At 35.3% G+C, this 13,267-nt stretch overlaps 1 protein-coding gene across 1 annotated transcript in view; it reads right to left on the bottom strand.

Annotated features, from left to right (window-relative positions):
* The window catches only part of cryga.3.S (crystallin gamma a gene 3 S homeolog), a 22,056-nt gene continuing 8,789 nt past the window's right edge, over window positions 1–13,267 (bottom strand). The window contains exons 2-3 of the mRNA XM_018239022.2: window positions 2,318–2,560; window positions 1–328 (exon numbers count right to left, since the gene is read on the bottom strand). Of these exons, the coding sequence (XP_018094511.2) occupies window positions 53–328; window positions 2,318–2,560 (519 nt within the window). The 3' untranslated portion in view covers window positions 1–52. The remainder of the gene's footprint in view (window positions 329–2,317; window positions 2,561–13,267) is intronic.

Genomic DNA, 13,267 nt, shown 5'->3' on the forward strand with positions numbered 1-13,267 from the left:
TTTAATTTTCAGTAGGAGCAACTGACATTGTTTAATATACAGTAGGAATATTTTAATAAAAGTCCATAATTCTTTTTAAAGAACCAACTCTGGAATTCAGTGACCCCCATTCGCTGAATTTCCTGTATTCCCCTGGCCTTAGAAAGTACTGATTTCCTTGGAAACCAGGATTTTCATAGAAGATCCAGTAACCCTCCAGAACATTACAGGAAAGGATATCACTGACATGGAAGCTCTTGTTGATGTTAGAGCAATCATTAATATACTCCTTCATTTGGCCATGGAAATCCTCTCTATCATAGAGCCTGATTCGGTAGGAGCCATGGTGCTGAAAGTAAAAATAAAAAGTAATTGTGTGAGATATTCTTGCAACCATATAATAATAATAATATAATGTATAACAGTGATGAATGGAATTTTTTCGTGTCCTTCATGATTAGCCCAGACACTCTCTACATTCTATATTTCATATTTGTACGAAATTACTGTGCAGTTAAGTATCTACACATTCGCAGTAGTATGAAATAACCGACTTTTTAGTTAAAGATCGGCTTTTTATTCTACTTTGCATGTGCAGCCACATTTAGAAAGAAGTCGATGGAAGAGGATCGCTCTGTGGTGCTCACTGGTATAACCCCGGGCTGGTGCAGTTTTCTGCTGATAGGAGCACCTGCCGGGGTTTCAGGTAAGTCAATACAATCACTTGGGGGTGCCTAACATTTTGGGCAGGATGAGGCAGCACACAGACCATCACAAAATGGTGGCTCAAGGCAAGAGATGTAAAAGGGCAATATTTACTTAAATATATATTCCAGTTTGATAAGCATCTTTAATATGCCACTTAATCTGTTGCTTAAATATTCATTTAGGGGGTAAAGTTTTCCTTAAAGGCTAGATTGTATTGGTTTCATTGGCAAAGGTTCAGTTGTAAACATGTATCATTTGCGCAGCAGATTCTTTGCCAAGTGTAACAATGTATAAACATTAGCACTTCTACATTTACCAAAAAGTTGATAAATGCATCTGTCCAAGTTTCAACATTTATCACAGTACATAAAAAGCATACAATTCAAATTGAACATGCATACACCTATTCCTGGATATAAACCCATGTTTGTGGTAGGATGTTAAATCACCATTACAGTTCAAAGTTATTCCTCAAAAAGATTGTAATGTACAGATGCTAATGCCACCAGTTGGGCATAGTAGACTTGATAGTGTCTGAAAAGGTAACCCCCTCATTACCATATGAACTTGTGGTCTCTCTAAATAAAGTAAAAATAAATACATAAATAAATTAATATGTAACTCATAGTCCTCATAAAATATAAGGAGTTTATTCAAAGCATCATATGATAAAGTTTACATACAGACCCCATGGTATTCCACCTCAAAAGAATATTTTTTGGTTTTGAGGGCTCTTTCTGTACTCTTTGGGTTTTTGGCAAACAAAACGCCACTTATAATTTTGTTTGGGTATCTCTAAATAATACTAACACTGGCTGTAAAAATACTTAGTGCCTAAAACATCTTACAACGATCCTATCCCATTTTCCAAACTTTCTGAAGCAAAGGAAAAGCCGAGGCTTTCTTACCAAAAATGCAAAAAACTTTTTATCCCACAGGTAAATCAATTATCTCCAGTATTGGTGGATCTGTCATGGGGGTCCACCAATACGTAGAGAGTTGTTTGCATCCTTTTTTTTTGTACTCTTTCCCTTGCAGGGCACAAGATATGTTCTGAGATGGTTAGTTAATGCTGGGCCAGAGATTGTGCTCCAGGCATTAAGGGGCATTTATCAAAGGTCGAATTTCGAAGTTATGTGAATTTTTTTAACTCTAATAAATTTAGGAAAAAACTTAAACGTCTAACATTCGATCGAATAGGAACAACCCAAAAATTCAAATCGATTTTGAATCAAGTTTTCCTCTGAATGTCAGGAACGCTATTAATATCTTTAAATGGTTCAACAGACCTCTGCCATTGACTTCTACATGAATTTGGCAGGTTTCAGGTGGCGAAGTATCGAATTAAAACTGTTTTCATGGTCAAGGTGCAATAAATCTGACATTGGAATTCAAACTCGAGTTGGTGCTTTTGAATTTCGAAATTGTATGGCATTCATAAACTTTTCAGTTGATATGAACAGCACATTGCAGCATGATAAAAGAAGCTTTTAGAAAAGCTTGGAAACATTACACCACAGTGCTGCGCTATATGTTGGCGCTCTATATATACATGTTAATAATAAATACATCAGCTCAGACAGTGCTTCCTAGAAAAAGGACTGTGTAAAGGTTCAGATTGCTTACATACATGAGGAATTGAGTGACATGATCTAATGGAGTCATTAAAACCGGACCAGCTTTGATAATTAGGGTATTCACCACTCTTCAGGTAGTACTGATGCCCCATGTAGTTTGGGCGTTCATAGACCACCCAGCAGCCATTTTCAACCCGAATGGAGTTACAGCAAGTAAGGTGGGAATGTAGATCAGCACAATCTCCTGAACTCTCATGGAACTTCCCCTGAAAATTGCTGTCCTCATAAAAAATAATCTGCAGAGATAAAAAGAATTTTAATTTACTAGTAGTAATCTGATCTATACTTACAGTACATCTTTAATATACATTAAATTGAGGATGATAGACGATAGAGCTGTGATGAAAAGAAACAATTTTAATATGTTAAATTTAACGCAAATCCCAAGCATTAAGAGGGTTATTTACTAAAATCTAAAAATGTCTCAATATTTTCTTAAAACCGATTAGACTAAACTCCCTTCCACATTTTTACCGTATGAATCAATAAATTATCTTGAAAAAATATGGCGTGGGAAAAGACTCGATATAATCATGAAAAAATCCGAATTGCGCGATTTGACCCCTGAAAACTCAGATTTTTCGGATTATCGTACGACAGCCAGAGCAGATTGTGATATCTTTCAATTGTAAAGGGACATCTGCCATTGAGCTCGGCAGGTTTGAGATAGAGTCGCTTTTTACTGGAACTTTTAACAGCATTTGGGATTAATAAATTACAAAACATTTGAGTTTTTTCCTAAGAAAAAATTTTGCTTTTCCCTTTAAAAACCTATTAATTCGATCAAATTTGATTCGAGTTTTTTTACACCAAAAAAAAATATATATATTTTTCAAAGTCCACCAAATGACTCCTAATTGGATGTAGGAGGTCCCCCATAGGCTAAAACACAAATTCAGCAGGTTTTAGATGGCGAATAGTCAAATTCAAATTCTTAAAGAGACAGTACATGATAAATTTAGAAACTCTAATTTCGAATTTGTTTTAACTATGAATCGAATTTGGACTATTCCCTAGTCGAATTAAACTAAAATAAACTCGAAATTTGAATTTGAAAATTCAAATTTTCAATTTGACCCTTAATAAATCTGCCCCTTAATATCCTGTGAACTGAATTTCTCTAGCTATTTTGTTTGAGAAACTGGCAAAACAAAGCATCATACACAACTGACTTTCCCCTTCTGCCTGGCTCTGGGAAAGGAACATTTGGTACTAGAAGAACATTAGAACACATTTTTAATGAAATATATATTTTATGGATTAACATGTTTGAGTTTAATTAATGTTGTTGACGTGTATTGCTCCTATTGATGGGCTTTCATTGGAACATATCAAACCACATTAACTATTGTCTTCGATTCAATTTTGATTGCTGGAAATATGATAATGTGCAATAATGAACTTTTCGAAGGCTTCACTTTTTTTTTTTTTTTTTAAAGTTTTAGAATTTTAGAATTTGTTAGCATAATTAAGGAAGCACATATAGTGAGCTGATTAATGAGCATAGGTGCTAAATTTTTTCACATCCTTGATAAACAGGGGATGTTACTATCATTCCCTAGCATGAAAAAGTAGCCATACATAATTATTTATGAGTATATTTTAAAAATCCCTTAAACTTTTCTTACATTCATTCAAAATATTGTTTTGTTTAGAAAATCTTTTTTACCTTTCCCATACTGACGAGCCTTGCCAATGTCACAGTTCTGGCTTGACAGTGACAGGGTGAGTCCTTCCCTTATATAATGTAAAGCTTGTGTGCACTTTGCATAAGCCATACAAAAGAATATTTTTACCCAATGGCAAGAAAACAGCATTCCATGTGCTCATGTGTTCTATTGTGTCTTTTGTGTCATGCTTTGTCACGTTTTTTTTTATTTGAAGACCAGTAAAAATCTGGCTTGCAGCAGGGTTAAGCACTTGCAGGGTTCCTATTTTGACAGAAGGAAATTAGTTTAATTACTTACAGCAAGATATAGGCAAATAAAAGTAATGTTAGCTGCTGCCTGTTAAATTAGGATATCAGCCCTGTTACATATGTTGTTATGGTAATTCATGATAGGGCTCACTTGCAATGATCCACACCGGGCACAAAGTACAAGAAAAGGCAGCATATGGGCATGCAAATAGCCGCAAGCAGGCCTGCGCCCGTTAGGAAATTGGCAAAGTTCCTGAGGGCGGTAACACTAGCGAATTGACTCTAGCGTTAGCCACTTCGCCCTTTAGGGAATCTGCCCCCAGGAGTGCAGAAACCAGTGGAATGTGTCTTAAATTGAGTGCTACCTGCGTTAGACGTAAGGAACTGAATGTCAGGAGGTGCAGCTCGTAAGCACCTTACAGTAAGAACAGGGCTAGATTCACCTCCTCTTCTATTAGAATTTTCATCTAGTGTTCAGTGCAAAGAGCAGCAGGCACATGCACTCCTTAGTTCTCTTGCACTTGCTCCCTCCAGAGTCATAAATGACCCCTTACGTTGTAATTCATAAACTATATGAGCCTATGAGGACATGCCCCGATGGGCACGAAACACATTAGGCTGTTTTTGTCCTAATAACTTATTTTCTAATTTGTTATTTACTTTCATTACTGTTTCTAATTTTGATGGTTCTCACACTTTAGCTGTTGTTAGTCACTACCGGTAACATACAGACTGGGGTTCTGTTATTTAACCATCAACTCTTTATTCACTGAACATCTTTAACTGGAACTTTTTTCCATATATTGGAGGGCCTATACACTCCGTTCACTGTTACTGAGTTCATAAACTATAGCCAATAAACTATGGATAGTGGATATTTTATAATCCTTGAGTCTGGTGGCACAAAAACTCTTTTTAAAGGGTACAATATACCCCCTGCTGCATATGACAAGGATGTTATAAAGTCATCGAGGAGCTTCATGACCATATATACTTATATGTATACATAGATGAAACACTGGCTATCCTGGATGATTTCATGGTTCCCAAATAGTTAGATCTTTTAAACTATATTTTCCCGAGGACTTAATATTATAAAACAGTTCATAATATTTTAACATATTTCATAAGCTTATATCTGATTAACCCCTGTAAACCCAGCTTAGAACCATCTAGGACAGGGGTCCTCAAACTTTTTTTACCCATGAGCCACATTCAACTGTAAATATAGAGTTGGGGAGCAACACAAGCATGAAAAAAGGTGCCAAATTAGGGCTATGATTAACCACTTGGTAGCCCCTATTTGGAATGGCAGAAAGCAGGAGACTCAGTTTAGCAGTAAAGCAAAGCTTGCCCCAAGGCAGGAATTCAAAAATAACAACACCTGGGAGCAACATGTTTCTGAGAAGCTAATGGTTGGGGACCACTGATCTCGGATATCCCAGTAAGAAATTCAGAATTGGCTATGCTCCACTCGGCAGGCTTGGTTTTTTTTTACAGGTGACTAATCATATCCTCTAATTTAATGTAGAGGATGTATTGATTCTTATAGTAAACAAATTAGACATGTAACATCAAATACGGATGAAATAACCCTGCTGTAATATATCATGATATTACTGGTTCATATACTAAATGCAAAAAATGTTTGGCAGTGCTGTATTCATGAGGGGCGAGTGTATTCAAATGGTGAACTGTAAAGTTTAACCACATATGAATAAGCTTCTAAAAAAATAAAGTTTTTTTTTTACGAAAATTTCTCATTATTTTAGCTAAACCACTTGAAACAAACTCCCATCCACATTTTTAACTTATTTATCAATAAATGAACTTGAAAAAAAATCTGGTGAGGGAAATGACTCAATAAAACTGAAAAAATCTTTTAATTTAATGCCTGAAAACTCTTCAGATTTAGACTTTTTCAGATTATCGCCTGAAAATCACGATTCCTACGAAACACAGTGCATATCATGATATCTTCCATTGTAAAAAAGGGACATTTGCCATTGACTTCTATGTGACCTTGGCAGGTTTGAGATGGAGTACTTTTTTATTAGGACTTCAAAAAAATGTAGGTGTTTTTTTTCTACAAACATAATTGTGTTTTCGCCTTTAAAACTCTGACTCAAACCAATCAGACTTTAGTAAATAACCCCCTTAATCTAACACTTGATATTTCTGCCACTAAATTTGTCAAGAATGCCTTATGTTCCTCCCCACCATCAGCCCCTTATTTGAATCCTATCATTAACAAAATATAAATACGTATACACCTGGTAAATTGTTAGTTACACAATAAATTTCCTTTAGAATATACATTTATGGACTTTTTCAGAGAGCATTAAATGCAGTCCTAGATTTGACCCATTGTCTATTAAATACAGAGCTTCACTAATCTGGACCAGCATGCTTGTTTTTATTAATCCATATCAATTGTTTACATAGTAGAAAAGGGTATGTCAGCTCTGTTATTGTGATATTATGTAAGAGAACATTCTAGTTCAATAAAGGGTTCCCAGCTGCATTTGAAACAATGCACTAATGGGCATATCAACAAAGTTAATGCAAAAAAAAAAATCATGTAAAACATTACTTAAAATAAGAGAAGTGCACTCATTGAAAATGCATTATAAATTGGTGGGACCACAAATGTAAAAAAAATGTAAAATGTAAAATTGAGGTTTCACTGTATATTTCCTATGTTAAGCGTTTTTCTTAAGTTTGTGTGAACTAACTTCTTCTACACTTTTATAAAAACATAAATGGTTCTGAATACAGTACATAAAGAAAAAAAAGCACAAAACAAAAATATTACACAAATTCCTATTACCAAGGTTCGTGTCATATTTGGCGAAAAATCGAAATAAAGAGTTTTATAAACAGGGTTTACTGACTGGTAATATTGATATGTCTTTGAGTTGTGGTCTTCGGGTGCTTTTGATACTGGCTTTTGTGCGACAATACGATAAAATCGTAGCCATCTTGTGACAAGTTGCTGAAAATGCATTAAGCTTAAAAAATGCTAGCGACTTTTTACAGTGAGCTCATGTGTAGGTTGCTGTTGACAAGTCGCCCTTTAGTAAATCTTTCCCATGGGAGATGGCCTTCCCATAACTCAGAGCTTTCTGGAGAACAGGTTTCTGGATAAGTGATCCCATACTTGTAGCAACAGAAAACAAACAATGAACGAAGTGCATGCAGAACCTACTTTTGCTGTTTTGTGAGAACATTTTTTTTTAACTTTCACCTGACATCCAGTATTTTTGGCGACATTGAGCTATTGTGTCACACTACTTTTTATTCCAGCAACGAGAAAGCTGATCAGAAAATCCGGCATGATAATCCGGCATGTTGAGGTTGCATATAAGTCAATGGGAGAAGTCCCAATGATTTTTTGATGTGAGCTGTGTTTCGTGCAATACCCAGAAGATTTCTCAGTTTTTGGGAAAAAAAGCATACAAAATCTGAGTCTTCGGATGAAAAATCAGAAAAAATGGGGGCAGCCATTCAAAGCTGAAAAAGGAGAAAGGCACAGTTTACAAAGCAGATAGCAGATACCCTTGTCTACCATACAATGGGATTCTACAGAACGTATCTGTTATTTACTGTGTCCTGTGCTTGAATGGCTGTCCCCATGGCTGTCTTTATATAAACTTTAATAATGTTTCTAAAGCAAACTCACCAGTTTTACCAGTGCATGGCAACTGTATATTATATTGTGATTCTTTTAAAATGCTCTAATTTTTTGGCATTATTGTTCCTTTAACAATGATGCAATGGTTTCAACTCCAGACGCAAATTTATTTTGTAGATTTATTTCTATACGCTTACTGTTTCCACGATGTCCTGCATCTCTTCATGAGTGTCTGAATTTTGAAGCCTTGTAGAACAGCTGGCATTTTTATGGCTTGACTTTTGCAATTTTGCACCTACCATGCAAAATTTAAATAAACATATCATGCTCCATCAAGTTAAATTATTAAACGTATTAAAACAATGAAAAATTGAATAACAGAGATACAGTAACACCCTCACTCGTAATTATTTTGGGTCTGCCCCATGTTCTTTTCATGGTTCTGAAATTGGTGGGACATCCCATCTAGAGATACTGCAACAGACAAATGCACAGAAGTGCATGTTATGAGCTCCCCTTGGTGATGCCCAAAATCAATTTCTGAACTGACTATAAACTGACTATAAAAAAGACCTTGGAGCAGACTTTGTCTGGAGATCTCTCTATAAGTGAGCACTAATTGCTGCCTTGCATGTAACTAATTGAGAAATCAGGAACAAGTAAGAAACAATACTGGAGCCAGTAACCTCTTAGAGGACAAACATATCTGTTGACATATGTTACATAGTTAAATTGGGTTGAAAAAAGAACAAAGTCCATCAGGTTCAATTCAGTGTATGCATTCATACATACACACACTGACACTGATCATTCTATACACCTACATAAACTATAAACTGTACACCCATATCTATACTAACTGTAGATTTTAGTATCACAATATTCTTGGATATTATGTCTGTCCAAGAAATCATCCAAACCACTCTTAAAAGCATTAACAGAATCAGCCATCAGAACAACATCTTGTCGGGCATTACACAACCTCACTGCCCTCACTGTGAAGAACCACCTACGCTGCTTCAAATGAAAGTACTTTTTCTCTAGTTTGAAGAGGTGGCCTCTGGTATGGTGATCCTCTTTATGGGTAAAAAGGTCCCCTCATATTTGTCTATAATGCCCTCTAATGTCATGTAATTATGTCTCCTTGCAAGTGCATTTTTTCCAGAGAAAACAACCCCAACCTTGACAGTCCCTCTACCCTCATAATTTAAGTCTTCCGTCCCTCTAACCAGTTTAGTTGCACGTCTCTGCACTCTCTCCAGCTCATTAAATACCAAAACTGCACTCCATACTCCAGGTAAGGCCTTACCAGGGACCTATAAAAAGACATAATTATGTTTTCATCCCTTGAGTTTATGGCCTTTTTTATGCAAGACAGAACTTTATTTGCTTTAGTGGCCACAGTCGCAGACACTGCCAACTTGTTATCCACAAAAAAACCCTAGATCCTTCTCAGTTAAGGAAACACCCAACACACTGACATTTAGGGGCACATTTACTTAGCTTGAGTCAAGGAATAGAATAAAAAAATACTTCGAATTTCAAAGTGTTTTTTTTTGGCTACTTCGACTACATCGAATTGGCTACTTCGAGTACTGTCTCTTTAAAAAAAAACTTTGACCTCCTACTTCGCCACTTAAAACCTACCGAGCATCAATGTTAGCCTATGGGGAAGGTCCCCATATGCTTTCTAGCCAATTTCTGATCGAAGGAAAATCTTTCGATCGATGGATTAAAATGAACGAATAGCGCTAAATCCTTCAACTTCGATATTCAAAGTCGAAGGATTTAACTTTGAGGGTTGAATATCGAGGGTTAATTAACCCTCGATATTCGACCATTAGTAAATGTGCCCCTTAGTGTAGAACTTGCATTTATATTATTTTTGCCAAAGTGCATAATCTTGCATTTATCAACATTGAACCTCATTTTCCAGTTTGCTGCCCAAAGTGAAAGCATCCTGCATGGAACCTATAGTTCTGCACAATTTTGTATCATGAGCAAAAATATAAATAGTACATTCAAAACCTACCTCCTAGGGGTCTCACATCTCATTAATCCTCCATGGAAGCATAGCACTAATCACAAACCAGCTACTTTGACTTTTCCTCTGACGTTGAGTGGCCTAATTAAGATTGCTTGAGCCTACAGCCAAACTTTACCTCATGCAGAAAAAAATTAAAATTTTCAAGATTATGGGGCCCTCGTCCAAGTTCTATTAATTCCTATGGGAGTTTTAGAAGCGTATGTAACAAATAGTGAACTCTAACATTTCACTCATTGATAAATACAATTCTATTAATTATTATTATAATCTATCAATACAATTATCTATTATTACAATTCTATTAATTAATTCTAGGAATTAATAGAAAGTGGGTGAGTTTTTGATAAATCTCACATTTTGATAACCACACCTTAAAGGTCATCAAAATGTTCCTCCCTATCTAAATGGAAATACATTTAAGGCACACTTTACATTATAAACTGAATTTATTTTCCCCTTAACAAGCACTGGGTTCTGGCTTTATCCTGCCAAGCCACAACATGAGAAAATGTATTGATAAATGGCCTACTTCTCTAGAGGATCCAGAAATCCTTGCAATACTTTAAAAAGTACTTTTAATTTAGAGAGGTAATCATGCACCTGTAATTGTGTTTCCTCTGGATATATTTCTGACTGGTTGACTATATTACTTTTATTTTCACTTTATTGGGTAATGAGCAAACATTACTCCTAATCCAAGTATAGTTAATAAAGGCTTGGCTGCATGCAGAGTCTGTAATAGACCTGTCATGAAGAAAAATATGGTTTTATAATCTGGCAGATGAGCAAACAACTCAAAGACATTGTATGCCTGTGTAAGAAAGGCAGTTGACAGCACCTGTATTAAGAAAACTACTCATCAAAGTATATATAATATATATAATAATTCCTTATTCATGACAGGTGGTAAAAGTTAGAAAATCTGCAGGCTTTTAGTATTTTCACAGTATTTATGTTATAATGTAGTTTGTATCTTCCTTTGACTGTTCGGATAGCCATCTTGGGCCCCCCCCCCCAAATTGGAGAGACTTCAGATTATTTTTTTATCTTCCTTTGGATCAGCTAGCAGCAAGGCAGGCTTCATTTAGACCAAAAAATTGGTGCAGTTTATTTTGGTGTACTTACAATGTTTACAAGCATGTTCTGAAGCTTTTGGAGTAGATAACATTGCAAATGGATGTAAGGAAAAATTTAAGGGATGTGTCCAGTGATCCTAAAATCAAATTGTATATGATTATGATAGAACCATATCACATTATGTTAGTATAAACACACTAAACAGATGCCACAGTTGTTTCAACTGTAGGACTGTGAATGGAATAGACAATTAATTTTTTTCTTAATGATATGTTAAAAAGTTAATCTCTGACAATTCACTCAAAAATTTGGATGCACAGAACAAAGTGTTCTACAACTAGACCACTATTGGATATTTTAAGACACTTCCATTTGCTGACTTGTATGTATAGCCCATTCTTTAGTTTGATAGAAAAACAAATATTATGACGTATGAGATCAATTTCTTCTTATCAAATTAAATCTGGTCCAGGACATGGAAATTAAACAATTAGAATTAATATTCAACTGTAATGTTCCATCAACCTGCACCTCCATGCTTTGGCAAAACAAAGCATGGAGGTGCAACAAAACTCGAATGAAAATAAATCTGAAAATAAATCTGAATGTTATGAAAAAATAATTCTGACCTTGGTGAATTTAGTCATGTATTAAAAATGACTGTTTTATGTAGGCCTTTACTGTTAAGATTAACTACATGTATGCTAATTTACATTGCAAGACCACAATAGTTTAAGCGGAAAACATGCTTACATTGCAACAAACTGCTATTCACACGTACAAACTAAATCTGCTGACATTGTATATGATGCTTGACATTCTCCTATTGTTTTTATAACCCTACCAAGCGGATTTTGCCTAAGTGTGAATAGTGGAAAAAAATCTCCAATAATGTGTGAGAGTCTGTGTCTCTGAATTGTTTATGTCTTTGTTGCTGAGTCAACAACTTTTTGTGCCCACCCTTGGTCTCATAGAGGACTATATAAGAGATCTCAAAGTTCCCAAACATTGTTTACCGAAGCTTCTGCTGAAAGCAGAACAGATAAGATGGGAAAGGTAATGCGCCGTGGGCAGTGAATTACCGGCTTGTGTTACTAATCAGAGGGTAATATAAAACAATATATTTATATAAATATAAATATATTTCCCTGTAATATATTTCCCTGCAATATAAACTATGTGAAAAATGAACATGTATAATGTACCACTTAATTCCACACTGCATTATAGCGGAGGGAAATATAATTAACAAAAGCAGATACTGATTAATAAACCACACATAAACTACACATAAAAATGGATATTGTATCTGTGGTATTTAGTCCCTGTCAAATGTATAAATGTAATTACTATTACTATTCCAGTTCACTGTAGGGTCCGTTAAATATAAGATAGATGCTTTTTTTTCCCAGTGGTTAAAACCATGATGTGCTAATACTTACCTACAGAAGTATTATTTAATACTTCCTACCTTTTTTTATTGTAACGAAAGAGAAAGAAAATCACCTTTATTGTCTGTTCTTGAAGTGCTAATGGTCTTTTGCAATTTTGTCTTTAATTCCACCAGACAAATAAATGGACCACAATGCATACATCTGACTGTTCACTATGCAGAATGAACTTGTTGGTATCCATCATTTTGGAATCCACTGAATCCATCATTTTTGGATTTATCTGTTTCAGTGAAGATTTGGCTGAATCTAAACTCAAACTTTTATATTCACATTTGAGCCCCCCAAAAATAACATCATTTGAAAATAAATTACTGCCTTTAGTTTATAGTGCTTCAATGTCATATGGTTTCTGGCTTAGTGTTAAGGTTTGGGCTAAATTTGAATCCTAGTGCTGAGATTCAGATGAATCTTGGAATTAATTCTGGATTTGGTGCATCCATAGTTTTCAGGCTACTACAAAAATGGAATGCTAACAAATAGCCCTGTGTGCCTTTACCATCAAATTGTGCAGTAAGATAGTAAAATAAAATGGTACTCCTCTTCTTCAAAAACGGGCAACCTCAAGCACAGTACCAAATGTTTTACAAAACTTGCCAAAGGGAAGTTCCAAAGGTAATTGCTGAAGAGAAGCCCGGGAGAAGAAAGAAGATATTGCACAAAGCTTTGCAAACAGGGCATTTTTTGAAAATGAGGAGCACAAGCCCTTGTTAACAGGCAAATGGCTACAATTTGTCCACTATCAATTGCTTGTCTGTTCAGTAGTTGTTTTACTAGCACATCATTAAAAAAACTAAACAGTTTATTGTCTGGTCA

This window comes from Xenopus laevis, chromosome 9_10S (assembly GCF_017654675.1).
Source record: "Xenopus laevis strain J_2021 chromosome 9_10S, Xenopus_laevis_v10.1, whole genome shotgun sequence".
Classification (NCBI taxonomy): domain Eukaryota; kingdom Metazoa; phylum Chordata; class Amphibia; order Anura; family Pipidae; genus Xenopus; species Xenopus laevis.